Raw genomic sequence first — 24439 nt, 5'->3', positions numbered from 1 at the left:
GAATTCGGGAGGCTTGCTGCATCATTATATTAGACAGCCTGTGCGATGCCTTACAACCAGAGCCACACAGGACCTGAATACAAGTCCGAGGTTTGGATTGGTCTGAACATGCCAACCTGAGATTTTCAGGCTCAGGACCTGCTGGCCACCTACCAATGCTGAATTTTGGCCAGTGCTAAGTCCCAGCACCTCTAGGTTTGACAGTTCGTAGCCCCAGCACCTCTGGGTTTGCTGTGTCAGTTATTAAAGTAAAAAAATATGGCTGGACCCCAGGTATCTTTTTCCTTACAAATTAAGCACTGCCACCGCCTTGCTGCACTGGGCACTCAACTGTGAGTGCCTCTCACTTTGCAGCCCCACTAGGGCTGGCGCTTCCATTTAGGTGACCTAGGCGGTCGCCTAGGGCACCAGGATTTGGGAGGGCGGCAGACTGCTCCGGTGGACCTATTGCAGGTGTGCTTGCGGACGGTCCGCTGGTCCTGTGGCTCTGATGGACCTGCCGCAGGTGTGCCTGCAGATGCTCCACCAGAGCCGCGGGACTGGCGAACCGACCCTGTGCCTAGGGCGCCAAAAACCTTGGCGCTGCTCCTGAGCCCCACCAGCGCAGTGCGGGGACTGCCAGCAAGAGTGGGGCCCACAGTTTGGGCTGGTCTCCCTGCCTTGCAAATCAGCACCAGTGAACCCTTAAAGCCACACTCCACAGTCACATAATCTAGGCTACAACCTATAGGCCAGTTACCCTCCTAGAGCTCCTTTGTCATTAATCCTCTGTGTCCCAACCTTGGAGAGCGACTCTACCTCAGCATGATCACCCAACTTCTCAGACTCAGAGAGGAAAAATTCTAATTGCTGGTGAAGGCTTCATTCCAATGACCTCCACTAGCTTTTCTGTATGTGACATATTTTTAGGATCCACTACTGTAAGATAAGAACGGCCATACTGAGTCAGACCAAAGTTCCATCTAGCCCAGTATCCTGTCTTCTAACAGTGACCCAGAGGGAATAAACAGAACAGGTAAATCATCAAGTGATCCATCCTCTGTTGCCCATTCCCAGCTTCTGGCAAACAGAGGCTAGGGACACCATCCCTGCCCATCCTGGTTAATAGCCACTGATGGACCTATCCTCCATGAACTTATCTAGTTTTTTCTTGAACAATGTTATAGTCTTGGCCTTCACAATATCCTCTGGCAAGGAGTTCCACAGGTTGACTGTGCATTGTGTGAAAAAATACTTCCTTTTGTTTGTTTTAAACCTGCTGCCTATTAATTTCATTTGATGACCCCTAGTTCTTGTGCTATGAGAAGGAGTAAACACTTGCTTATTTACTATCTCCACACCAGTTATGATTTCATAGACCTGTATCATAGCCCTCCCTAGTCATCTCTTTTTTAAGATGAAAAGGCCCAGTCTCATTAATCTCTCCTCAATTGGAAGCTATTTCATACTCCTAATCATTTTTGTTGCCCTTTTCTGAACCTTTTCCAAGTCTAATATACCCTTTTTGAGATGGGGTGAACACATCTGCAAGCAATATTCAAGATCTTGGCATACCATGGATTTATATAGAGGCAACATGATATTTTCTGTCTTATTATCTATCCCTTTCTTAATGACTCCCAACATTTTGTTCGCTTTTTTGCCTGCCATTGCACGAATGGATGTTTTCAGAGAACTATCCACTAGGACTCCAAGATCTCTGTCTTGAGCGGTAACAGCTAATTTAAGCCCCATCATTTTATGTTTTCCAATATATATTACTTTGCATTTATCAACATTGAAATTCGCCAGCCATTTTGTTGCCCAATCATTAGGTTTGAGAAATCCTTTTGTAGTTCTTCGCAGTCTGCCTGGGACTTCACTATTTTGAGTAATTTTGTATCATCTGCAAATTTTGTCACCTCACTGTTTATTCCTTTTTCCAGATCATGTATGAATATTTTCAATAGGACTGGTCTCAGTACAGACCCCTGGGGGACACCACTATTTACCTCTCTCCATTCTGAAAACGGATAATTTATTCCTACCCTTTGTTTCCTATCTTTTAACCAGTTATCGATCCATAAGAGAATCTTCCCTCTTATCCCATGGCAGCTTACTTGGCTTAAGAGCTTTTGGTGAGGGACCTTGTCAAAGGCTTTCTGAAAATGTAGGAGCTTTCAAAGGTTAGAAGGAAATGCTGCCCCCCTGAGAGAAGAGGGATATCCCCATTCCTAATGGCATAGGGGTTCTATCCCTAGTACTGAAGGGTAAAATGCTTGTTGTACTTCGAACCTGAACAAGCTCTGGGTTCTAACCCTGGCTCTGGCCTGATAGGTGAGTGTGAGAAAGTCTGTATCTCCTTTGACAAAGTTGCTGAAAAGCCCAAAACAAGAGATAGGGAGTATTAATACTAATCCTCCTGTTACTATGAAGATGTCATGACCATACAAAGACTTGTCCAGGTTTAACTTGACCCACTGGGTAGTTCCATTGAGTCCACTGAGTCCAGTGCAGAAGATTAAGGCTTTGAAGAATTACAGTCTTGATCTAGTAATCTGGAGACTGAACCATGCCATTGAATTAAGTTTTTCATTTAAATTTCCCACAACTTATGTATGTCTTATTTAGGTGAGCTTTGCTTCTTACTGCACCACTGTAAAGCAAAATAGGTAATTGGATGCAGAAGAGAACAGTAAATTAAGGGCTTTAAAACCCTCTATTTCACTGCTTTGACATAGCCCTATATTTGTCAGAAAGCTCGGGTCTTGGGTAATGATTCTATGTGCTATTTATTCCACAATAACTATGTGAGCAAAGCCCCATTGGAATGCTGTTGAACACACACAGAAAAAAGGAGACAAAAACACCACATCACTGGTGGGCAAACACTTTTCACAAAGCAATCACTCCATAGCTGACCTCTCAGTCCTCAGCCTCAAAGGAAACCTGCACAACACTTTCAAAAGATGAGCCTGAGCGGCTACATTCATCAGTTCACTAGACACTAAAAATCACAGTCTTGATAAAGACACTGTTTCAGTACAATAATTTGCCTTTTTTATGCCCCATGGTCCTTTACAATATGTGCAAACTACTTCTGCTAAACAATCCTTCCACCTTATATCCCTCTAGTTCCCTTTCCCCAACCAGCAGAGCTGTGTGTAGCTCAAAAGCTTGTCCCTCACCAACAGAAGTTGGTCCAATAAAAGATGTTACCTCATCCACCTTGGCTTTCTAATATCCTGGGACCAACACGGCTACAAGACACTGCGCATGTATTCCCCTGGCATCTATTCCACCAATCATGGAGACTGATTCTCTTCTCCCTTACACTAGTTTTACATCAGGGTAATTCCACTGATTCTGCTAGACTTACTCCTGAACCACATCAGTGAACACGGTGTGTTATTGCCCACTTCATTTTAACTCATCTCTTACAACACGTGTTAATGCCTTACGCTTAACAATCGGCCCCACCTTGTATTTAGCTTGGACACGCTACTTTCTTCGCCAGACCCACAGAAAGAAGAGCTTGGAGATGCTCAAAAGCTTCTCCTTCCTCCAACAGAATTTGGTCCAACAAAAAGCCGTTGCCTCACCAAACTTCTCTCTTTCCTACCCTGGGACCAGTCCAGCTACAACAACCCTGTAACCAATGTCCCCAGGCCGCTAGCCTGTGTGTTCTCCCTTGATTTTGAACAGGTTACTCTGATTGCAGGTAGCTGGGTGTTACCCGTTGTAAAGGGGGAAGCTGGGGCTAACTCACAAAACAAAGATTCCCAGGGATAGTTCAGTGGTTTGAGCATTGGTAAACTCACGGTTGTGAGCTCAATCCTTGAGGGGACCATTTAGGGAACTGGGATAAAAATCTGTCTGGGAATTGGTCCTGCTTTGAGCAGGGGGTTGGATTAGATGACTTCCTAAGGTCCCTTCCAACCCTGATATTGTAAGATCCCTTAGGCAGCTGCAAGGAAGGCACCTTCCTACCTACGTTCACAGGATGTTCAGAGTCCCCAGGCTGAGTCAGCAAAGCAAAGGTCTCCCACAGCCTGAGCGTGCGATCAGCCTCCAGGGCTTCCAGTCAGTCCACCCTGACTTCCTTTTCCTCTTCAACCAGCCCGGCCTGGGCGGGACAGGGGGACCCTTCCTTGAGCCCAGGCTTGCTCGAGCTGCAAGCGGCGGTGTACCTGAAAGGGGTAGGACACCCCGCACACTGCCCCGTCCTACCCAACCCAGTGGTTCTAACTGGTGTGGTGCCTTTACACTGACGCCAGCAGACACTTATGTGGGTGGCTAGCAGCCTGCTCCCCGGGCCACCCGTCTGCTGCCAGCACACTGGCTTGCGCACCACTGGCAGGGTTACCTGGTGGAGCTGGGAATCACCTGCCCGCTCCAGGGTGCGCACACACACTCGCATAAGTTCAAGCTCTTCCCCTCACAGAAGTGACGGAGCAAAGTCCTTCAGCCGGGCTCTCCTGGAGCTCATGGGAGCTACCTGCTTTCAGGGAATATAGGAGCAGCAGGGCGTTTCTCGCGGTGCACAGGAGCACCAGCGGAAGGGCACAGCCAGTGCATGTTATAACTCACTCCGCTGGGATGCTAAGTAACAGTTCACAGCTGGCCAAACAGATAACAAAGTGAGGCCATTTCGTGAAACCAGCTGTGATTTCAACAAGCAGCTTTGACACCCGGGCCGGGCTATGACCCCACTGGTATCCTCCAGAGCCTTTCATTAAGAGCGGGATATCCAGGCTATGCGGGCTACATGCTGGGGATACATTGAAGCAGCAGCTGTTTCCGTGATCCTTGTCCACCTAAAACACCAAGTGAAGTCACCGCAGAAACCCTGGCCCCTCAGAAGCGAAAGGGAGTTTTGCCCTTCATTACAACTGCAGAAGGATGGGGGTTTAGAACAAAGCTGCTACTGGTTTGTCATTTTTAAAGGGAGAAAATGTATTTTCACAGCCTACTTACTGCACAAGGAAACAGAAACTGAAAATCAGGGGGCCGAAAACATTCCTTTAATTCTGTCACTTTTTCTCCTCCTGCCAAATAATGGCAAACCAGGGAACACCGGGGCTAGTGGAAAACGCCGAACACAAGACCATGTTTTGGAAATGGAAAGTATTCTTGTGGCTCTGTGTGCCGGTGACAGACCTCGCCCATCAGTGGCTTTCCAGCTCTGGCTGCTTGGGTAGGAGGAACGGGACTGTCACTATGAGAGCATCGCCTTCTCCGGGACACAGCAAACTTTAAAGCCAGTCCTCACCCTCATGTAGCGCCCTTCCTCAGCTTTGGAGTCCTGGGCGGAGAATGCCCCGTGGGGCGAATTTTGATTTCTGAAGCTTGGGTGATACGGGGCTAGATCGTGCAGCTCTTAGGGGAAGCTCCCCCTAACTGCAGAGGGAAATTTTGCCTACAAACTGCAGAATTGGGCTCCATTTCTTTTGTGGACTAAGTTGGTTCAGAGGCGTCTGTGCTTTGAACAGAAAAAAAAAACAGCCTTGCAATCGCTTCCTTATATGACATATGCCCTGGGTGTTCTGCACGGCTGCTTCTTGGTTTGCGTGTGTGTTGCAGTTCCCACAGATCACACCGGTTTTACTGTTTTGAACGTCTGGTCATTTTTATGGCTTCTCTCTTTGGCCCATCTGGCTGCCAGAGCAGGAGTTGTTCCGACGTACTCTCATTGTCAGCCTGGAGAGACAGAAAGTCTTGCTCACTTAGTGCAGGGGTCAGCAACCTTTCAGAAGTGCTGTGCGGAGCCTTCATTATTCACTCTATTTTAAGGTTTCACGTGCCAGTAATACATTTTAATGTTTTTTTAGAAGGTCTCCTTCTATAAGTCTATAATATAGAACTAAACTATTGTTGTATGTAAAGTAAATAAGCTTTTTAAAATGTTTAAGAAGCTTCATTTAAAATTAAATTAAAATGCAGAGTCCCCCAGACCGGTGACCAGGCCCCGGGCAGGGTGAGTGCCACTGAAAATCAGCTGGCCTGCTGCCTTTGGCACCCCTGCCATAGGTTGCCTAGCCCTGAGTTAGTGTATGTAAATAAAAAGTCATGAGACTTTCAGATCACCCGGCTGCACTGAGAGATTTGTCCCTGGGCTTGTACAGCAGCGTAGCTAGCGGGGGGAGGGGGCAGCGGCCGCTCCCCCACGGAGCACAAGCGGCACCGTTTACATTCCTTGGTTGCTGTCCGCCAGATCCAATAAACCAGAAGTAGATTTTTGGCGCTATTAGTCAACAGTGAAATAGGAGTTCATGCTCAGACCCAAGGGGGGTCATTTAACAGCGAACTGCCAAGTTGCTGCCTTAGCTCCCCCGTGATGGGGAAGTTTGTCCGCGTTTCCAAGCCTGCAGATTGCTGAGCACTAATGATAACCCCGAGAAAGCCGGGTCCCTGCTGCTTAACATCAGCCAGTGCTGCTGGGGCGGGTCGCTGGTGCTCAGGCTGGGTGGGGTTGTCCGAGAAGTGAACCGGTCTCCTAACGGGAGCGATAGCAGCGTGGGGCAGAGCTGTGCCGCGGCACCCCAGGGAGACCCCCCCATGGGAACTAGTCCGAGCTGCGAGGGAGACTGGGGCATGGGCGGGACCCATCCCGCTCCCTGCTCCAGCCCTTCCCCCACCCCGGCTTCGCTGTACGAACTGGGGCCACGGCGCCTTCATCGTTAGCCTGAAATAGCTCCTCCAAATCCCATGTGCAATGTGTGGTCCGAGCCCGCCTTCCTCGCCCAGGGGCACACGGGCTGCCCCCCTCCCCCGCGTTGCCACACCCGATCCTAGGTGTAAATAAACATGAATAGCGAACCACGGGGCTTTCGGGCTTAGGAAACTGGGTTATCAAAACTCCAAAACCGCTCCCTGCATGGCAGGGGATCCCGGGCTCGGTGTGTGCACCGCTACTCCGGGAGTGCAGGTGTCTGGATTTGGGGTTCCGGGCGGGGATCCCGGGCCCATCCCCAGCCCAGCCCTTGGCGCGGGCCCGGGGCAGGCGGGGCCCAGCTGAAGCGGGTTTCCCCGGCCGCTCCGCCCCCTCTGCCCCCGGAATTTCCCGGCCGGGCCCCGCGGGGATAAAAGCGGCCGCGGGGCGCTGCGGTGGCTCAGAGCTGAGCCGAACCCAGATCCCAGCACCAGCCTCCGCCGCCAGCCGGGACCATGAGCCGCCCCCGGAGCGCCGCCCTCCTCCTGCTGCTGCTGCTGGCCGCCTGCGCGGCGCTGTGCCGGGGTAAGGGGCTCGCTGTGCAGGGGTGGCCCCGGGACCCGGGCTGGGGGAGTCTCGCTTCCCACTGGGGATTATGTAAGAGGGAACAGTCCACTACTGTGGGAAGCTTTCCTGGCTTCTGCACTACCCTGATCTGGTGAAATGGGCTAGTGGAAGGATCTGAGTCCTGCACCCACTCCCTTTACCCAGAGGCTTCCCTGCCCTGGAGGACTCCCTTTCCACTCTCCTGTCTGGCAGAGTCCTCATAACCCCAACAAGGCTGGGCCCAGGATTCCTGGGAGGCTTGACCCCCAACCCTGCTGTGGTCACTCAGGACAGGGGCTAGGGTGTCCCCACTCCAAGGTGTTCTCTCTGCACTGGGCACCTCCCTGACCCACTGATCATTTCATACAATTTAAAGCAAATACAATTTATTTAATCAGCAATTAATTTAAAAAAGAATAAGGAACAATGGGAAAAGTTCAAGGAAAATACATCACCCTGCTCTGTGGCAGGGACCATCACAAACAGTGTCTCTGGACATCAGGGCACTTCACAGTCTGTTCCTTGTAGGTCCCAGGCCTCCTCCTCAGGCCCTGGCTGTGCTGCAAGGATGCTGTGGGTTGGACACTTGCTCTGGTGGTGGCCACATACCTCCGGGCATTGGGTGGCGGGACCCTTCTTCCCAGCACCAGCCCCCTGTCGGGTTCAGATCCCCCTCCCAGTCTGGCCTGCAAGGACCCTTGGCTGGGGGTGTCTTTCTGCGCTAGGCCCTTTGCCCAGAATCCCCCCCTTGGCTGGCCCCAGTTGCTCACCACATCCGGCTCCAGACTGATCCAGCCCCAGCTCCACTGTTCTAGCTCCGGCTCCACTCAGCCTCAACAGGGTGGCTGCTCTGCCTCCAGCCCCCTGGGCTGCTTCTCTGGCCCCTTTGGCTGCTGCAGCTCTTCCCCCAGGACAGGTCTGTTCTGTGGGCTGCTTCTGCGACTCTGCTCCCAGCTCTCACCTGCTTCCTGGGCTGCTTTTCTGGCCCCTCTGGATCTGGCACAGCTCTGCTCCCCAGCTCGGCTTGGGCCCCTGCTCTCTCCTTAGCTTGGCCCCACTCTGTCTGACCCAGGCAATTCCAGCTCATATGGAGAACAGGACCCTGGTCTCCTGATTCCCTGATTAACCTGCTTGCCCTGTCAATCTGGAGCATTGGCCTCTCCCCATTGTTCCTGGGGACTGTCAGTCTCAGGGTCCTTATTTCCCATCAACCCTTCCCCTTTCTTTTGGCACTGGGAGTTAACCAACCCCCCAAAAAATACCTCACTGAGTTTTAGTAAGGGAACAACAGTCCCCTTACACTTAGAAGGATGGATGGGACCCAGGTGTCTGGGAGCCAGACGTATGTGGGGATTCTGGGGGGATGGATGGGACCCAGGTATGAGGTGTCCCTGGGCCACCAGTAGGAGCTGAGTCATCCTCCCCCTCCCCGGCAGATGCCCCCGTGGCCGGTGAGCTGCGGTGCCAGTGCCTGCAGACCGAGGCTGCACTGATCCACCCCAAGCACATCGCTCACGTGGAGCTGATCCCCAAGGGGCACCACTGTGAGGTGCAAGAAGTCATGTAAGTGTCGTGGCCCTGCTGCCCCCCCCCAGACAGCTACCCCCCTCCTTCCCGCAGAGCCCTCACCCATCTCTCCCCTCTGCCTCCCCCTCAGAGCCACCATGAAAAATGGCAAGAAAGTCTGTCTGGATCCCACCGCGCCCTGGGTCAAGCTGATCGTCACCAAGATCATGAACAGGTACCTGCCCTGGGGGTGTCGCTCTTCCTGTTGTGCCAGCGGCCAGGGCTCCATTGGTGAAGGGTCAAAATCCCAATAACATGTATATAAGATCTTGACCACAGTCTCTGGTAAGAACCTTTCACATAGCCCCAAATTCCAGGGCCTGCTCTGAGGCATGGGGCCTGGTTAACAGTGGACAATATATGGCTGAAGAAAAGCTGGGATGAGCAGGGACCAACTTTGTATGTTTCAATGATACATAAAGCTGAGCCAGCCTAACTCCAGGTGAGGAACAGTAATTGGGAGACTTATCAGGAGTTATAGGCACAGAGCTCACTGAGAGGAACCTTACAGGCTACTCCCTGGTTCGGGAAGAGAATATGGTGCATAGTCCCCAGAGGCCGGCCAGAGTTAAGGAAGAGGCCTAACATGATAGCATGAGTTGTGGCATCCTCTCTCCCAGAGGCCAGTCCTAGTTCACAGGGTCGCATTGGTAACCCATACACAATTGTATTTGCTGTGCACTGTTCTTTTTGCTTTAAAACTCTCAAGGAATGCACCCCTGGACCAACCTGCCCCGACTGACCCCATCATTCCTATGAACCGAAAATAAGGATTTAACTTACAAGTTGCAAGAGAAGAATTTTGAGGGATAGCACCTGTGTATTAGCAAGCATGTTAACCTGGGCTATGGGCCGAGCCATGATGTCATCTTTTAGACTACTGGCCTATTGTGCTAATTTTGTCTTGCTGCTAGAACCTATCCAGGGGCTTGGGAACTCCCGCCCCGGTGCATCTCTCAGCCCACTGGCACCATATATAATCTGTTGTTGTCAATTGTTTCGCAGTGTCTCACTGCCTAGTAAGCAAAGTAACACTTCGCCAGCGCTGTGCATAATAAACCCTGGTGCTTGACTCTACCTGGTGTCCAACATCTGTTCAATCAACCAGTCCCGCGTGCTGCCCAGGGGCAAGAGAGCAGGTGTGGGTGTCCCAGTGACAATGGGCCAAATTTGATCAGAACTATCCATTGGTTAGGACTCAGTGGCCCAGGCTATATTATGGGGTGAGAGAACCCGGGAGTCACCCAGCATAGCAGTTCACATATAATGTTTGTTCTCTCACCCATCAAACAAGGCTGCAACCTGTGGCTGGCGGAGTAGCGATCCCCACACCGTACCCGGGATCCCCGCCCGGAACCCCAAATCCAGACACCTGCACTCCCGGAGTAGCGGTGCACACACCGAGCCCGGGATCCCCTGCCCTGCAGGGAGCGGTTTTGGAGTTTTGATAACCCAGTTTCCTAAGCCCGAAAGCCCCGTGGTTCGCTATTCATGTTTATTTACACCTAGAACCGGGTGTGGCAGCGCGGGGGAGGGCAGCCCGTGTGCCCCTGGGCGAGGAAGGCGGGCTCGGACCACACATTGCACATGGGATTTGGAGGAGCTATTTCAGGCTAACGATGAAGGAGCCGTGGCCCCAGTTCTTACAGCGAAGCGGGGGGAAGGCCTGGAGCAGGGAGCGGGATGGGTCCCACCCGTGCCCCCGTCTCCCTCGCAGCTCGGGCTAGTTCCCACGTGGGCTCTCCCTGGGGTGCAGCGGCACAGCTCTGCCCCACGCTGCTATCGCTCCCGTTAGGAGACTGCTTCACTTCTCGGACAACCCCGCCCAGCCTGAGCACCAGCGACCCGCCCCAGCAGCATTGGCTGATGTTAAGCAGCAGGGACCCGGCTTTCTCGGGGTTATCATTAGTGCTCAGCAATCTGCAGGCTTGGAAACACGGACAAACTTCCCCAATCACGGGGGAGCTAAGGCAGCAACTTGGCAGTTCGCTGTTAAATGACCCCCTTGGGTCTGAGCATGAACTCGTATTTCACTGTTGACTAATAGCGCCAAAAATCGACTTCTGGTTTATTGGATCGGGCGGACAGCAACCAAGGAATGTAAACGGTGCCGCTTGTGCTCAGTGGGGGAGCGGCCGCTGCCCCCTCCCCCCGCTAGCTACGCGGCTGGGAACATGGAAACAGCTGCTGCTACAATGTACCCCCAGCACGTAGCCCGCATAGCCTGGATATCCCGCTCTTAATGAAAGGCTCTGGAGGATACCGGTGGGGTCATAGCCCGGCCCGGGTGTCAAAGCTGCTTGTTGAAATCACAGCTGGTTTCACGAAATGGCCTCACTTTATCTGTTTGGCCAACTGTGAACTGTTACTTAGCATCCCAGCGGTGTGAGCTATAACGTGCACTGGCTGTGCCCTTCCCCTGGTGCTCCTGTGCAGGGCCGTCCTTAGGATTTATGGGGCCCTAAGCAGTATTATTAAACTGGTGCCCCTATTCTGGATGGCAGCCCAAGCTCACAGCCTGGTGGGGGAGGGAGAGGAGAGACTTGACAGCAAAGGATAATGAGATGCCCAGCCTACCTCATGGTGGCGGAGAGTCATAGTTCCCCGCAGAGACTTCCATGCACTCTCCCTCATGCAGAATGGACATGAAGAAAGTACCTAATTAAAAGCACTAAAATTTGGGAATAAAAAATGTCAGTCACAGGTTTTTTGATATGCCCTGAAGTTTGTCAGAGATTTATTTGCAAAAATTTCATAGTAAGGGTGAGTCAGCTGTCCTGCTGAATACAACATTACATATAATGGAATACATGATGCAGCTCTTCTCTGTTTTACATTTTCTTCATCAGTATTTCTAAGTTGAATTTATATTTTAAATGTACTCAAATCTTAAACCAGCATTCCAGATTACTACATATTTAGCCCACTGAAACAAAGACATTCTTTTAAATTAATCAGAGAGATTTAGTGTGTTCATAACAATGTTCATTGCTTTTAGAAAAAGAGAACAGTAATTTACTTTGTGTGATCTCCATAACAAGAGACATGGTTATGAAATTTCACCAACTTTAAAAAAATATGTTTCCAAAGATTTTAGGTATAACAAGGATTCTGTCTTACTAAGGTACTGATTTTGCTGGAGTGTTCTTTTAAAATTAGTTTGTCGGATAGTCAGAAGTAAAGAAAGGGAACTCTTTGTCCAGCTATCTGGAAGGGAAGGACTGTTGTCCCTTTAAGGGCTCTCTTCAGTGAGGAGTGGGGGAAGAGGTGGTGAAGGGATGGAGAGAAAGGACAGGAAGACTTGGAAGCACTTTTTTTTTTAAACTATAGTAATTAAAATGTGTATTTTAGATAAGGGAGGTCTTTTGAAGGATTTATTTAAAAAACTATGTGTGAAGATCCACACATTTAAGGCTAAAGATGATTGTGCATCTAAAACTCTATGCAAGCATTTTTTAGAAATGTGATTTTATAATCTTCACCAGCTCACTAATGAAATATTTTTAAAGCAAATTTTAAACTAAGGTCCTGTAGACTGACATGTTCTGTGTAAATATTACATTAATGCACAACTGTTTTTGTCAGTAAAGTCAGAAACTGACAGTATAAAAATGTATTTGGGCATAAGCTTTCGTGGACATCTGATGAAATTGGTTCTAGTCCACAAAAGCTTATGCCCAAATAATTTGTTAGTCTTTGACGTGACACAAGGACTCGTCCTGGTTTTTGCTGATACAGACTAACAGGACTACCACGCTGAAACCTGTTAGTATATACCTTGGGGTTGGCTAATGCCTGTTAAATGGCTTTATTACCCCTTGAATGTCTCTTTAACAGTTTCAATGTTGTGCTAATAGGTCTGGCAGGCTGGAGGTTTTTTCACTTTTAACTACTAGATTCCCTCCCAAGGAAGACTCACCAGGCTAGAGCAGCCATCTGTGGGAGCCTGCAGGAACGGTCAAAACAGGGATAGGAAAACAAGAGGGTGGACACTAAGACCCAGTGGTGCCCCAAATTTTCAGGTGCCCTACCAGCTGCCTATGCCTAAGGACGGCCCTGCTCCTGTGCACCACGAGAAATGCTCTGCGGCTCATATATTCCCTGAAAGCAGGTAGCTCCCATGAGCTCCAGGAGAGCCCGGCTGAAGGACTTTGCTCTGTCACTTCTGTGAGGGGAAGAGCTTGAACTATGCGAGTGTGTGTGCGCACCCTGGAGCGGGCAGGTGATTCCCAGCTCCACCAGGTAACCCTGCCAGTGGTGCGCAAGCCAGTGTGCTGGCAGCAGACGGGTGGCCCGGGGAGCAGGCTGCTAGCCACCCACATAAGTGTCTGCTGGCGTCAATGTAAAGGCACCACACCAGTTAGAACCACTGGGTTGGGTAGGACGGGGCAGTGTGGGGGGTGTCCTACCCCTTTCAGGTACACCGCCGCTTGCAGCTCGAGCAAGCCTGGGCTCAAGGAAGCGTCCCCCTGCGCCGCCCGGCCGGGCTGGTTGAGGTGGAAAAGGAAGCCAGGGTGGCCTGATCACGCTCAGGCTGCGGGGCACCTTTGCTTTGCTGACTCAGCCTGGGGACTTTGAACTAGGGCTCTGAGCGCCGTGTGAACGACTGGTAGGAAAGTGCCTTCCCTGCAGCTGCCTAAGGGATGGGAATCTTTGTTTTGTGAGTTAGCCCCAGCTTCCCCCTTTACAACGGGTAACACACCCTGTTCAAAATCAAGGGAGAACACACAGGCTAGCGGCCCGGGGACATTGGTTGCAGGGTTGTTGTAGCTGTATGGGTCCCAGGGTAGGAAAGAGAGAAGTTTGGTGAGGCAACGGCTTTTTGTTGGACCAAATTCTGTTGGAGGAAGGAGAAGCTTTTGAGCATCTCCGAGCTCTTCTTTCTGTGGGTCTGGCGAAGAAAGTAGCGTGTCCAAGCTAAATACAAGGTGGGGCAGATTGTTAAGCGTAAGGCGTTAACACGTGTTGTAAGAAATGAGTTAAAATGAAGTTGGCATTAACACTTCTGCTGTTTTAGGACTATGGAGAGTTATTTTAGGCAGCAGGTTTGTTCTAAGCTATTGTAATGGTTTTGTAGGGTATGTCTACACTATGGGATTATTCCTATTTTACATAAACCGGTCTTGTAAAACAGATTGTATAAAGTCGAGTGCACGTGGCCACACAAAGCACAATAATTTGGCACTGTGCATCCATGTACCCAGGCTAGTGTAGATTTCCAGTATTGCATTGTGGGTAGCTATCCCATAGTTCCCGCAGTCTCTCCTGCCCATTGGAATTCTGGGTTTAGATCACAGTGCATGATGGAGCAAAAACAATGTTGTGAGTGATTCTGAGTAAATGTCATCGCTCAGTCCTTCCTCCGTGAAAGCAACGGTAGACAATCATTTTGCACCCTTTTTTTTCTGGATTGCCCTGGCAGACGCCATAGCACGGTAACCATGGAGCCCGTTTAGCCTTTTTTCACTGTCACCGTATGTGTACTGGATCCTGCTGACAGATGCGGTACTGCAGTGCTACACAGCAGCATTCATTTGCCTTTGCAAGGTAGCAGAGACAGTTACCAGCCCTATTGCACCGTCTGCTGCTTTGGAAATTGGTGATAATGGTTACCAGTCATATTGTACCATCTGCTGCTGTCATGGGTGCTCCTGGGTGGCCTCGCTAAGGTTGGCCAGAGGCGCATGGATAAAAATGGGAATGACTTCCCAGGTCATTCCCTTCTTTATATTTTGTCTAAAAATAGTCAGTCTTGCCTAGAATATGGGGCAAGTCTACTAGAGAACCAGAGAGCACAGCCGCTCTGGGTCAGAGCCCCAGAGATCCCGCAGAAATGATGAGCTGCATGCCATTCTAGGGGGTGCCCCTGCAACAACCCCACCCATTGCTTCCCTCTTCCCACACCCCTCCTGGGCTACCATGGCAGTTATCCCCCCGTTTGTGTGATGAAGTAATAAAGAATGCAGGAATAAGAAACCAACTTTTTAGTGACATAAAATGAGGGAGAGGCAGCCTCTAGCTGCTATGATATTCCAGGCAGGACATCCCCATTACTCATTAAAGGGGCAGGGGGAGAGGAGCACAGCCTCCTGCTGCTATGATAGTCCAGTATCTCCATTAGAGATGAAAGGGCGGGAAAGGAGTTCAGCCTCCAGCTGCTATGATGAGGATGGTTACCAACCCTATTGCACCATCTGCCAGGACTAAATCTCCAGGACACAAACCTTAAAGAAGGGAACGACTGGGAGTCATTTCCATTTTTGCCCAGGCGCCCCCGGCCGATTTCACCGAGGCCAGCCAGGAGCACTCACAGCAGGAGGAGAAGGAGGAGGAGGAGGGCTATCAGTCATTTTGTACAGTACCATCTGCCACCAGGGAGGGGAGAGGATGCTGCTGTTTAGCGCTGCAGCACCCCATCTACCAGCAGCATCCAGTAGACATACGGTGACATTGAAAAGAGGCAAGAAACGATTTTTTCCCTTTTCTTTCACGGGGGGGGGTAAGGGGGGGTAAATTGATGACATATTCCCTGAACCACTGGCGACAATGTTTTTAACCCTTCAGGCATTGGGAGCTCAACCAAGAATGCAAATACTTTTCGGAAACTGCAGGAACTGTGGGATAGCTCAAGTCCTCAGTCCCCCCTCCCTCCCTCCATGAGCGTCCATTTGATTCTTTGGCTTTCTGTTATGGTTGTCACACAGCACTGTGTTGAGTCCCCGCTGTGGCCTCTGTCTATCATACCCTGGAGATTTTTTCAAATGCTTTGTCATTTCCTGTTCTGGAATGGAGCTTTGATAGAACAGATTTGTCTCCCCATACAGAGATCAGATCCAGTATCTCCCGTACGGTCCATGCTGAAGCTCTTTTTGGATTGGGACTGAATGGCCACCCGTGCTGATCAGCGCTCCATGCTGGGCAAGCGGGAAATGAAATTCAAAAGTTCATGGGGCTTTTCCTGTTTACCTGGCCAGTGCATCAGAGTTCAGATTGCTTTCTAGAGCAGTCACAATGGTGCACTGTGCGATACTGCCTGGAGGCCAATACCGTCAAATTGCGACCACACTAACCCTAATCTGACATGGCAATACCGATTTCAGCGCTACTCCCCTCGTCAGGGAAGAGTACAGAAATCGGTTTTAAGACCCCTTTATATCGATATAAAGGGCTTTGTTGTGTGGATGAGTGCAGGGTTAAATCTGTTTACTGCTGCTAAATTCGGTATAAACGCGTAGTGTAGACCAGGCCTCAGTTTCCAGCCCTTATGTTGGTGTCACTAGGCATAACCCTAGGTAACTTGGGTGGGTGGAAGATCACAAGTGTCGATGAAGCCCTCCTGCACTAGGCCTCAATGAACCAATGTTCCTCCATGTTGAACTTTAATCGACCTAAAATGCCAGCAGCTGCGAAACTGTGGTGTAAGCAGAAAGCTATCAGTTGCAGCACAGCCCAAACTGGTTTAAAGCAGTAGTGATAAGGCCTGTGCACCTTTAGCAGAAGGACAAGATAACTTGCAGAAGGAAAACTTACTAACGAGCTGCCATGGCCAAGATTACTTAATGCACCTGCTCTTATGTAACTGCTACAGGGGGAGGAAGGGGGGGGAAGAAAGAGAAAAATAACTTATAAAAAGGGAAAAGCCGCTTGTGTAGGGGTGCATGATTTGAGGCGTTCGTCTCCTTGCACCGCTTTGAGATCTCAAATAAACTTTGCTTGCTTCTCCACCCTGGTGTGTGTTCATTGGCGCTATGCACTCTGGGCAATGAACCACTGTTGCTTGCCTTGGGCACCCTCTGTGTCGGCAACACTTATGAATTTAAGTTCCCACACTTGCCTGCTGACGGTGATGTGCAGGTTTCCTTGATGAGCCTAGGAATGTAAGGTCATATCTCTATTGGACAGAGTGGCTATATTCTGCTTGCTTTAACTCCTTCTGGCTTTAAGAAAACAGTAAAATACCATGATGCAGGGCTGGATTAACTTTTTGTGGGCCTCCACTGGGGAAATAGGGCATGTGATGGGGGGCGATCTGCAGAGTGAGGGGCCGGTTGTGGGCAATGAGACGCAGCGCAGCAGGAGTGGCTCCACTCAGCCCAGCACAAAAGCACTGTTTACAAACCCCAAACTGCTAGACGCACACTGGCTGCCCAGCCCTGCCCTGCCAGCATGACCCTTCCCCAGTGCCCTGCCCTTATGCCAGTGCCCCCTCACCCAGAGACTTCCCCCACAGATCCCTGTGCCCAGCACCCACTGCCTAGAGACCTCTCCTGCTGACATCCCACCACAACAACACAGCACCCTGCCCACCATACTCCCTGCCCAGCTCCCCCACCCACAGATCCCCTACTGTCCAGCACCCCCTTCACAGTTCCACCATCACAGCTGTACAGTGCCCCATATTCCTGAAGGAATTCTGCATCAAATTCTGTGCATAATATTTTAAAATTCTGATTTTTTTTAATAATAAATAAATGTGGAGGCTCCACCATGGTAGTGGGGAGCACAGGCCACTGGCTGCCTGGAGATGAGAGAATACCCTGCAGCCTCCCGCACCCTCCTGGGACAGGGACTTGGCAGTGAGGCTGAAGCTGACCCTGATACAGCACAAGGGCCAGGCCTGCCCCAGAAACACCCTGAGGCCCTGCCCCTTTTGTGCCAAGCACACCAGATGTGGACAGGGAGGTTCAGCCTGGCAGCAGGATCCAGGTGCAGAGGGACTTAGTATGGGGGTATCCAGATGGGAGTAAGAGGGTTCTGTGGGGGGCAGTCTGGGTGCAGGCAGCTCAGTGGGGGGTCTGTATGCTCAGGGAGGTGCCAGGTGAAGGGGCAATGGGAGTCTGCAGGGAGGACCAAGTGAAAGTGGTTGGAGCTCAGTAGGGGCGGAGCGGGGGAGAGTCTGGGTGCAGGGGGAGGTGGGGTTGTTGTACTTAAAGTACTGCACAGGATCTTTTCAGGGGGAATAAGGCTAACACCACATTCATTGGTAATGCATGCATCAATCAACACTGTATCATATGCATATGATCTATATTACTCTCATGCACTCACATACACACACACAAACACACTCCATCTTGTTGTTGTTACCAACTAGTTGCTCCCTTTAACTTCACTGGCCAGATGAGTTAGATAGGGGAGGGGTGGAGCCGGGCTTCTGCCGATCTGGATCAATGCTCCAATGTTGACAATCCTGGGTTTAACAGGCTAATGCTCAACCCACTGAGCTATCCCACCCTTCCCTTTCCCCCACCAATTCCTGGTGAGTCCAGATCCAATCCCCTTGGATCTTAACTCAAGGAAAAATCAATCAGGTTCTTAAAAATAAGACTTTTAATTAAAGAAAAGAAAAAGGAAAAAAAAACCTCTGGGAGAGATTAGCATACCAGCTACTCTCACAGACAACAGATTCAAAACACAGAGGATGTTCCCCTGGGCAAAAAACTTACTACACAAAAGAATTCCCAATTTGATTATTCCTCTAATTGCACAAAGACAAAGTCACAAAAAGAAAATAAACAAACAACCAAAACTGAAACTGACTCTAAACAAAGGAAAACTTCCCTCCTTCCTTATGAAACATCTTGTGCCCCCATTGGTTCCTCTGGTCAGGTGTCAGCTAGGCTAGGTGAATTTCTTAACCCTTTACAGGTAAAAGAGGCATTAACCATCTGTTTATGACAGGGACACAGCGCTTTTACAAACTTCTACAGTTAAGCACCCTGCCTTTAAAAAAAAAAAAAAAAAAAAAAAACAGCTAGAGCATGCATATGTCCTGAAAATTACTTTATATATAAAGCAAGTGTCTTCTATGCTCATTTTCCTTGGAGCTGTCTTGTTTCCTATAACAGCAAAGAATCATTATGTGCCTGATCTTGCAAAGTGCTTTAAGCACATGAGTGGTTGCATGGCAAGTTCAGAGAATATCAGGGTTGGAAGGGACCTCAGGAGGTCATCTGGTCTAACCCCCTGCTCAAAGCAGGGCTAATCTCCAGATAGTTTTTTACCCCAGATCCCTAAATGGCACCCTCAAGGATTGAACTCACAACCCTGGGTTTAGTAGGCCAATGCTCAAACCACTGAGCTATCCCTCACCCCCCAATGTGCAAGTCCTTGCAGTTTTCAGAGCCACAAGCCATTTTCTGAGGCTGAATTTCCCTTCACAATGAGGTCCGCAGATAAGGAGTTTAAATATTGCAACTCTGGACCCAAGAGTCTGTTAAATGCAGACAAACATTAAATAAAATAGGGAAAGGGATGAAGCTTGAAGGCAGGTGTGTATCCTAGACCAATTCCCACCCACACCACACTTTTCCCAAGGTCCCACTGGGACAGACACATGGACATGAACACTTTAACTGAGTTGATGACTCAACCACTTTTATCAGAAAATATTTATTTTATGTGTAACTCCCGCCAGTCTCACAATTACAGCATTTTAGTGCAGTACAATTTGTAATACCTCTTCTACACAGAACATGACAGTATGTCATACAATGCAGACATAAAATGTCCAAGGGTGTTCAGAACGTCACTGTTCTTAAACCTTCAGCATAAATATCAAATATTTAAATTGCATAGAAATAGCTTAACACTCATCAAAAGAGCCCTAAAGAGTTTGCAGAAACTTCAGCTAGTGACTGGAAGTCACGTTCTCATAAAGATTGCTTTTCTGTGAAAGGAGAGCAGCTGCTAGGCTGTTTCACCCAACCAAGCAAGTGGTTGTGTGTCCCAGGGACATGTGCCTTGGCACCACATTTCAGGACTGTAGCAAGTTACTGTGCTTGTTCTAATTGGATTTCACTTTGGAATCCTTCATATTTGTGGGCTCAGAGGCTAAATGCTTGGCAGCTCCAGAATCTGAAGCTCTGGTTATTCACAAGCCAGCAGGCATCGTGCACACCTACAGCGTGAAAGGCACAGCTTCACGGTCCTGTCCATCTTGAGCTGCTCAGAGGATCCGAGGGGCTGGGCTATTTGGAATGTGTACTAGATTAACAACAAGCCACCTCCTGAGCCACTACTGCAGCATTATCCCTTCAGGTGCTCAGGAAGATCTAAAGGGCTTAACAGAATACCTAGCTGTTGCAGAGCTCTACAGAGATGTAGTAATAAATACATAAATAAGCACAGGTTGTAATAACTTAGTGGAACAGGTTGAAGTTGAATGGAGCAGGCTGGTCTCTCAGACCCTCAAAAGAAGAGAGTTCAGCATGGCTAGTTGTCCAGCCTCAGGTTCCCATTGTCTCTCACACTGGTTTCCCCCTGTACACACAGGTAGTTTCTGTTGTAACACCTTGTTCATTTCCTCTGCTCCCCTCACAGCTTGTTAGATTTACTGCAACAGTCAGACAACAGAACAGGGGTTAGAAGTGACATCCGGAAAGACCTCACCTGGACGCATTTCTGCCCCTGCCTTTCCCCTCTACAGGCCCCAAGCTTGCATTCCCCGTTGTGTGTGTCACGGATTAAGGGCAGTGCTGATACAGCTAATCAATGGCGTTTAGTGGCAGGGACCCCACCAGCCCCAGGTAGCAGCCTGGTGTGATGGCGAAGAGCATAGACACTTCTTTAAACTCGTTTTCCTACATGACACCTGGGCTTGGTTTCTCCCCCCTACAATGGAGATAGACTGATGCGGCCAGCTCGGGCCCGCGGTTTGTAATGAGCAGTATCCACTGGTTAAGACTCAGTGGCCCATCTCACCCCCTGTCCCTGCAACACGGACACCTGCTTCGGACCCAGTCTGCTGCCCACGCTCCCCTGACACTGCACAACGGGCATTGGAGCTGCAACCGCGGGACACCGGCCACTGGCACAAGAGGGAGAGCGACACCCCCAGGGCAGGTACCTGTTCATGATCTTGGTGACGATCAGCTTGACCCAGGGCGCGGTGGGATCCAGACAGACTTTCTTGCCGTGCTTCGTGGTGGCTCTGCGGGGAGGCAGAGGGGAAAGCGGGGTGAGCGCAGGGCTGGCGGGGCGGGGAGGGGGGCGCAGGCTGGGGGGGCAGCAGGGCCCCGACACTTACATGACTTCTGGCACCCCGCAGTGGGGCCCCTCGGGGATCAGCTCCACGTGGGCGATGCGCTTGGGGTGGATCACCGCGGCCTCGGTCTGCAGGCACTGGCACCGCAGCTCGCCGGCCATGGGGGCACCTGCCCGGGGAGGGGGAGAAAGACTCAGCTCCTGCCGGCGGCTAGATACTCTGCAAAGGGGCGGCCCGGGACACATCCTGGGTCCGGTCCATGCATCCGGCCCGGGTATTCCCTGCATCCGGCCGGCTCTCGGACTCCTGGGTCCCATTCATCCCCCCACCCCCTCTCGAGACTCCCCGCATCCGGCCGGCTCTCGGACACCTGGCTCCCTTCCATCCCCCCTGAGGACTCCCCCCATCCGGCCGGCTCTCTGACACCTGGCTCCCTTCCATCCCCCCTGGGGACTCCCCGCATCCGGCCGGCTCTCGGACACCTGGCTCCCTTCCATTCCCCCTGGGGACTCCCCGGATCCGGCCGGCTCTCGGACTCCTGGGTCCCATTCATCCCCCCACCCCCTCTCGAGACTCCCCGCATCCGGCCGGCTCTCGGACATCTGGCTCCTTTCCATCCCCCCTGGGGACTCCCCCCATCCGGCCGGCTCTCGGACACCTGGGTCCGATCCGTCCTTCCAAGCTCTAGAGGGAAGCGAGACTCCCCCAGCCCGGTCCCGGGGCCACCCCGGCGCAGCGAGCCCCTTACCCCGGCACAGCGCGGCGCAGGCGGCCAGCAGCAGCAGCAGGGCGCTGCCGGGGACGAAGCTCCGGGGGCGGCTCATAGTTCGGGCTGGCGGCGGAGGCTGGTGCTGGGATCTGGGCTCGGCTCAGCTCTGAGCCACCGCAGCGCCCCGCGGCCGCTTTTATCCCCGCGGGACCCGGCCGGGAAATTCCCGGGGCAGAAGGGGCGGAGCGGCCGGAGAAACCCGCTTCAGCCGGGCCCCGCCTGCCCCGCCCCGCGCCAGGGGCCGGGCTCGGGGATCTGCCCAGCGCTACCAGGGCGCCCCGAGCGGAGCGGCCGCAGCTCCCGGCTCCCCGCTGCAGCTCAGCCGGGCCGGGCCCCGCTGCAGGAGAGCGGAGCCCGCCGGGGTCACACGGGCCGGCCGAGCAGCAGCAGGGGGCAGCCAGGGGAGGAGGCTGCTGGTGGGTTTCAGCTTCACCTGGTCTCGTAGGCCTGGGGTGGGGGGGAGCAAAAGGGCTGTCATCTCCCCCCCCCGTTCCCTGCCGTGGGGTGAACCAGCGGCTTCTGGCAGCGAGAACTGGTGCCCGCTGGGGGGACGGGACAACTGAGAGGTTTGTCCCCATCCCAGCAGCGGGAGTCCTGCCCCCCGGGCTCCCCTGCCGGCTGCCGCCTTCCCCGGGCTCAGGGGCCCCTCCCTGCAGCTCCCAGGCGTTAGCTGCCAGTGGAGACCTGGCGGCGAACAGCGCGAAGCTGCGGGGAGGGGCGCTGCTTTAGCTCCACGCGGAGAGGCAGCAGCAAAGGCAGCGGCTCCCTGCAGCTCCCAGCTGTTCTGCTGCCTCTTCCCAGGCCACAGCTCCCGGCTTGCTGGTTCCAGCAGCTGCCCTGTAGGGAGGGATCCTGGTGGCACCATGTGACCGAGCAGGGCCAGCAAACCCTGGGAAAAGTCTAGGGGGACATGTGACCCTCATGTGCCCCCATCACCTCTGGCTTGTGCCCAGCAGGGAGGGGGGTTGGAGGCTTGACCAGGGCTGGACAGGCCCCAAGACACCCCACCCCCAGTGCTGAAGCCCCAACCCGTGACTGGCGCCCCGGCAGGTGTGACGGGATCTTGAACTTCTGAAGATTGTCACAAGCTCAGACAGTTCGTCCACCCCTGTCCTAGCCAGGGAATCACCCTGGAGGAGGGGGGGAAGGGGACGGGAACTGGGCACAGCCACCAACCTGGGGGGTCTGAGATATGCACAGTCCTGTGATTTCTAAGCTTGAGGGGGGAATGACGACATGGTTGAGCCCAGAGAATCCTGCTGGCGTTTGTGTCCTTCAAACTCCTTCAATTCCAAAATCGGTATCAACCCTGAGCCGAGTATCAGTGATCTGATGAGGGTGGGGAGAGCTCTGGGGTCAGTTTGGAGAAGTGTATCCTCATACACAAGTCACTTTACTACTGGATCAATATGTAATGACAACAAAGTAGGCCGCTGGGCAGTGCAGAGGGGCAGCCCCTGTGCCCCTTGTGCAATGAAGGCAGGGGCAGATCCACATAGTGCACATAGGGTTTGGCCTGTACACATCAGCTAAAGGTGATGACGCCATGTATCAAATGCTGCCCTTGGTTACAGCGAAGGGACTGGGTGAACAGGTGTAGCGGAGGGCAGATTTGTCCCTTGTGTTTAATGTATCAGAGCTGCCCAGAGGGGGGGCAAGTGGGGCAATTTGCCCCAGGCCCCGGGCCCCACAGGGGCCCCCATGAAGAGTTTTTTGGGGCCCCAGAGCGGGGTCCTTCACTCACTCTGGGGTCCCGGAAAATTCTCGTGGGGCCTGGGCCCCATGGAGCTTCTTCTGCTCCGGGTCTTTGGTTGCCCTTTGGTGGGGGGGGGCGGTCCTTCCGCCCCGTGACCGTCCGCCAAAGTGCTAGGTCTTTGGTGGCAATTCAGCTGCGAGGGCCTCACGCCGCCAAAGACCCCAGGCCCCCTGAATCCTCTTGGCGGCCCTGTAATATACTGTCTCCATCCAACTCCCTGCCCAGGCTAGTTCCTGGGATCTTAGTGCCTATTGCTGCTCCATTCAGAGGCATAGCTTTTTATTAGGCCTCTAACGCTCCCTCTATGAAACTAGTTCACTTATTCTAACACTCGACGGCAGCATTCACGCAATCAGTCTGCACCATCAGCATGATTTGATAGGAAGCAGTATGGGCCCTGTATTTTAAGATGACTCTGCAGGGTTTTTTTACATCTGCAGGCTCACGCTCTCCATAATTGCAAAATTTGTACAGGAAAGGGGAAGCTAAGAATGTAAACAGTATAATGACATTTGAGAGGTCATATATTTATTGGCACAGCAAGCACAGTTAGCTGTTAGATTAATCCAGGGGTCTTCCTCCTCATCTGATGAGGAGCTCAGATTTCACTGTTCTCTATCAAAACTAAAACTCCATATCTGGTTTATTGCAAATGACTGAAAGCACATAGTCGGAGGGGGGAAATCATTCATTCCACATCATTGACATAACCTTATTATTTATTTAGATTACACCAATGCCTAAAATGTAGTTGACCAGTGAGTGAGATGTCTATCTAATCTGACAGGTATGGCAGCCCTAAATGTTTCTTGCTCTGCCACCTTATGGGCAAATTACAGAAACACCTGAAAATGACAACACATTCCAAACTGCGGGGAACAGTTTTACACACAAGTAGCTGTGCACTAATAACCCCCCGGAATGATGCATCTTCCACAGCTAGAGGCATTCTGAGAATTGTGTGGGTCTTTCTGCCAACCCAGTTTATTATATATGGAAACTTGTGTCAAGTTTGTTCCTTTGGTAAAATTTTCGGTTTAATTTTCTTTATGCAGCAAATAGGCTGTGTGAACATCTTTTCTCCCATTTCAAAATAACAGATTAATAGCAGGTCTGTTCTGGGAC

General features: G+C 51.6%; 2 protein-coding genes across 2 annotated transcripts; one reads left to right on the top strand and one right to left on the bottom strand.

Annotated features, from left to right (window-relative positions):
* Nucleotides 1-7073: 7073 nt before the first annotated feature.
* On the top strand, nt 7074-9880 carry LOC115652783 (interleukin-8-like). The gene is made up of 4 exons (XM_030565228.1): nt 7074-7216; nt 8674-8800; nt 8895-8978; nt 9513-9880. Exons 1-4 carry the CDS (start codon nt 7147-7149, stop codon nt 9571-9573), a joined length of 342 nt encoding a protein of 113 aa, XP_030421088.1. The 5' UTR covers nt 7074-7146; the 3' UTR covers nt 9574-9880.
* Nucleotides 9881-19193: 9313 nt separating this feature from the next.
* On the bottom strand, nt 19194-21734 carry LOC115652097 (interleukin-8-like). Its single transcript, XM_030563705.1, has 4 exons — nt 21538-21734; nt 20832-20958; nt 20652-20735; nt 19194-20138 (listed from the first exon to the last, which is right to left on the bottom strand). The coding sequence occupies exons 1-4, from the start codon at nt 21611-21613 to the stop codon at nt 20120-20122; spliced, it is 306 nt and encodes a 101-aa protein (XP_030419565.1). The 5' UTR covers nt 21614-21734; the 3' UTR covers nt 19194-20119.
* Between the last annotated feature and the right edge of the window lie 2705 nt (nt 21735-24439).

The sequence above is a fragment of the Gopherus evgoodei genome, chromosome 5, assembly GCF_007399415.2.
Source record: "Gopherus evgoodei ecotype Sinaloan lineage chromosome 5, rGopEvg1_v1.p, whole genome shotgun sequence".
Classification (NCBI taxonomy): domain Eukaryota; kingdom Metazoa; phylum Chordata; order Testudines; family Testudinidae; genus Gopherus; species Gopherus evgoodei.
The sequence above is the reverse complement of the archived record's forward strand: the minus strand, read 5'-3'. Positions and strand labels throughout refer to the sequence as shown.

Excerpts from the sequence above, each read along its gene's own strand:
- LOC115652783 (XM_030565228.1), top strand. The coding sequence starts at position 7,147 with ATGAGCCGCCCCCGGAGCGCCGCCCTCCTCCTGCTGCTGCTGCTGGCC. Across the intron at positions 7,217-8,673 it reads CTGCGCGGCGCTGTGCCGGG|ATGCCCCCGTGGCCGGTGAG; the intron begins GTAAGGGGCTCG and ends CCTCCCCGGCAG. Across the intron at positions 8,979-9,512 it reads GTCACCAAGATCATGAACAG|GAATGCACCCCTGGACCAAC; the intron begins GTACCTGCCCTG and ends AAAACTCTCAAG.
- LOC115652097 (XM_030563705.1), bottom strand. The coding sequence starts at position 21,613 with ATGAGCCGCCCCCGGAGCTTCGTCCCCGGCAGCGCCCTGCTGCTGCTG. Across the intron at positions 20,959-21,537 it reads CTGCGCCGCGCTGTGCCGGG|GTGCCCCCATGGCCGGCGAG; the intron begins GTAAGGGGCTCG and ends CTCCCCGGGCAG. Across the intron at positions 20,736-20,831 it reads TGCGGGGTGCCAGAAGTCAT|AGCCACCACGAAGCACGGCA; the intron begins GTAAGTGTCGGG and ends GCCTCCCCGCAG.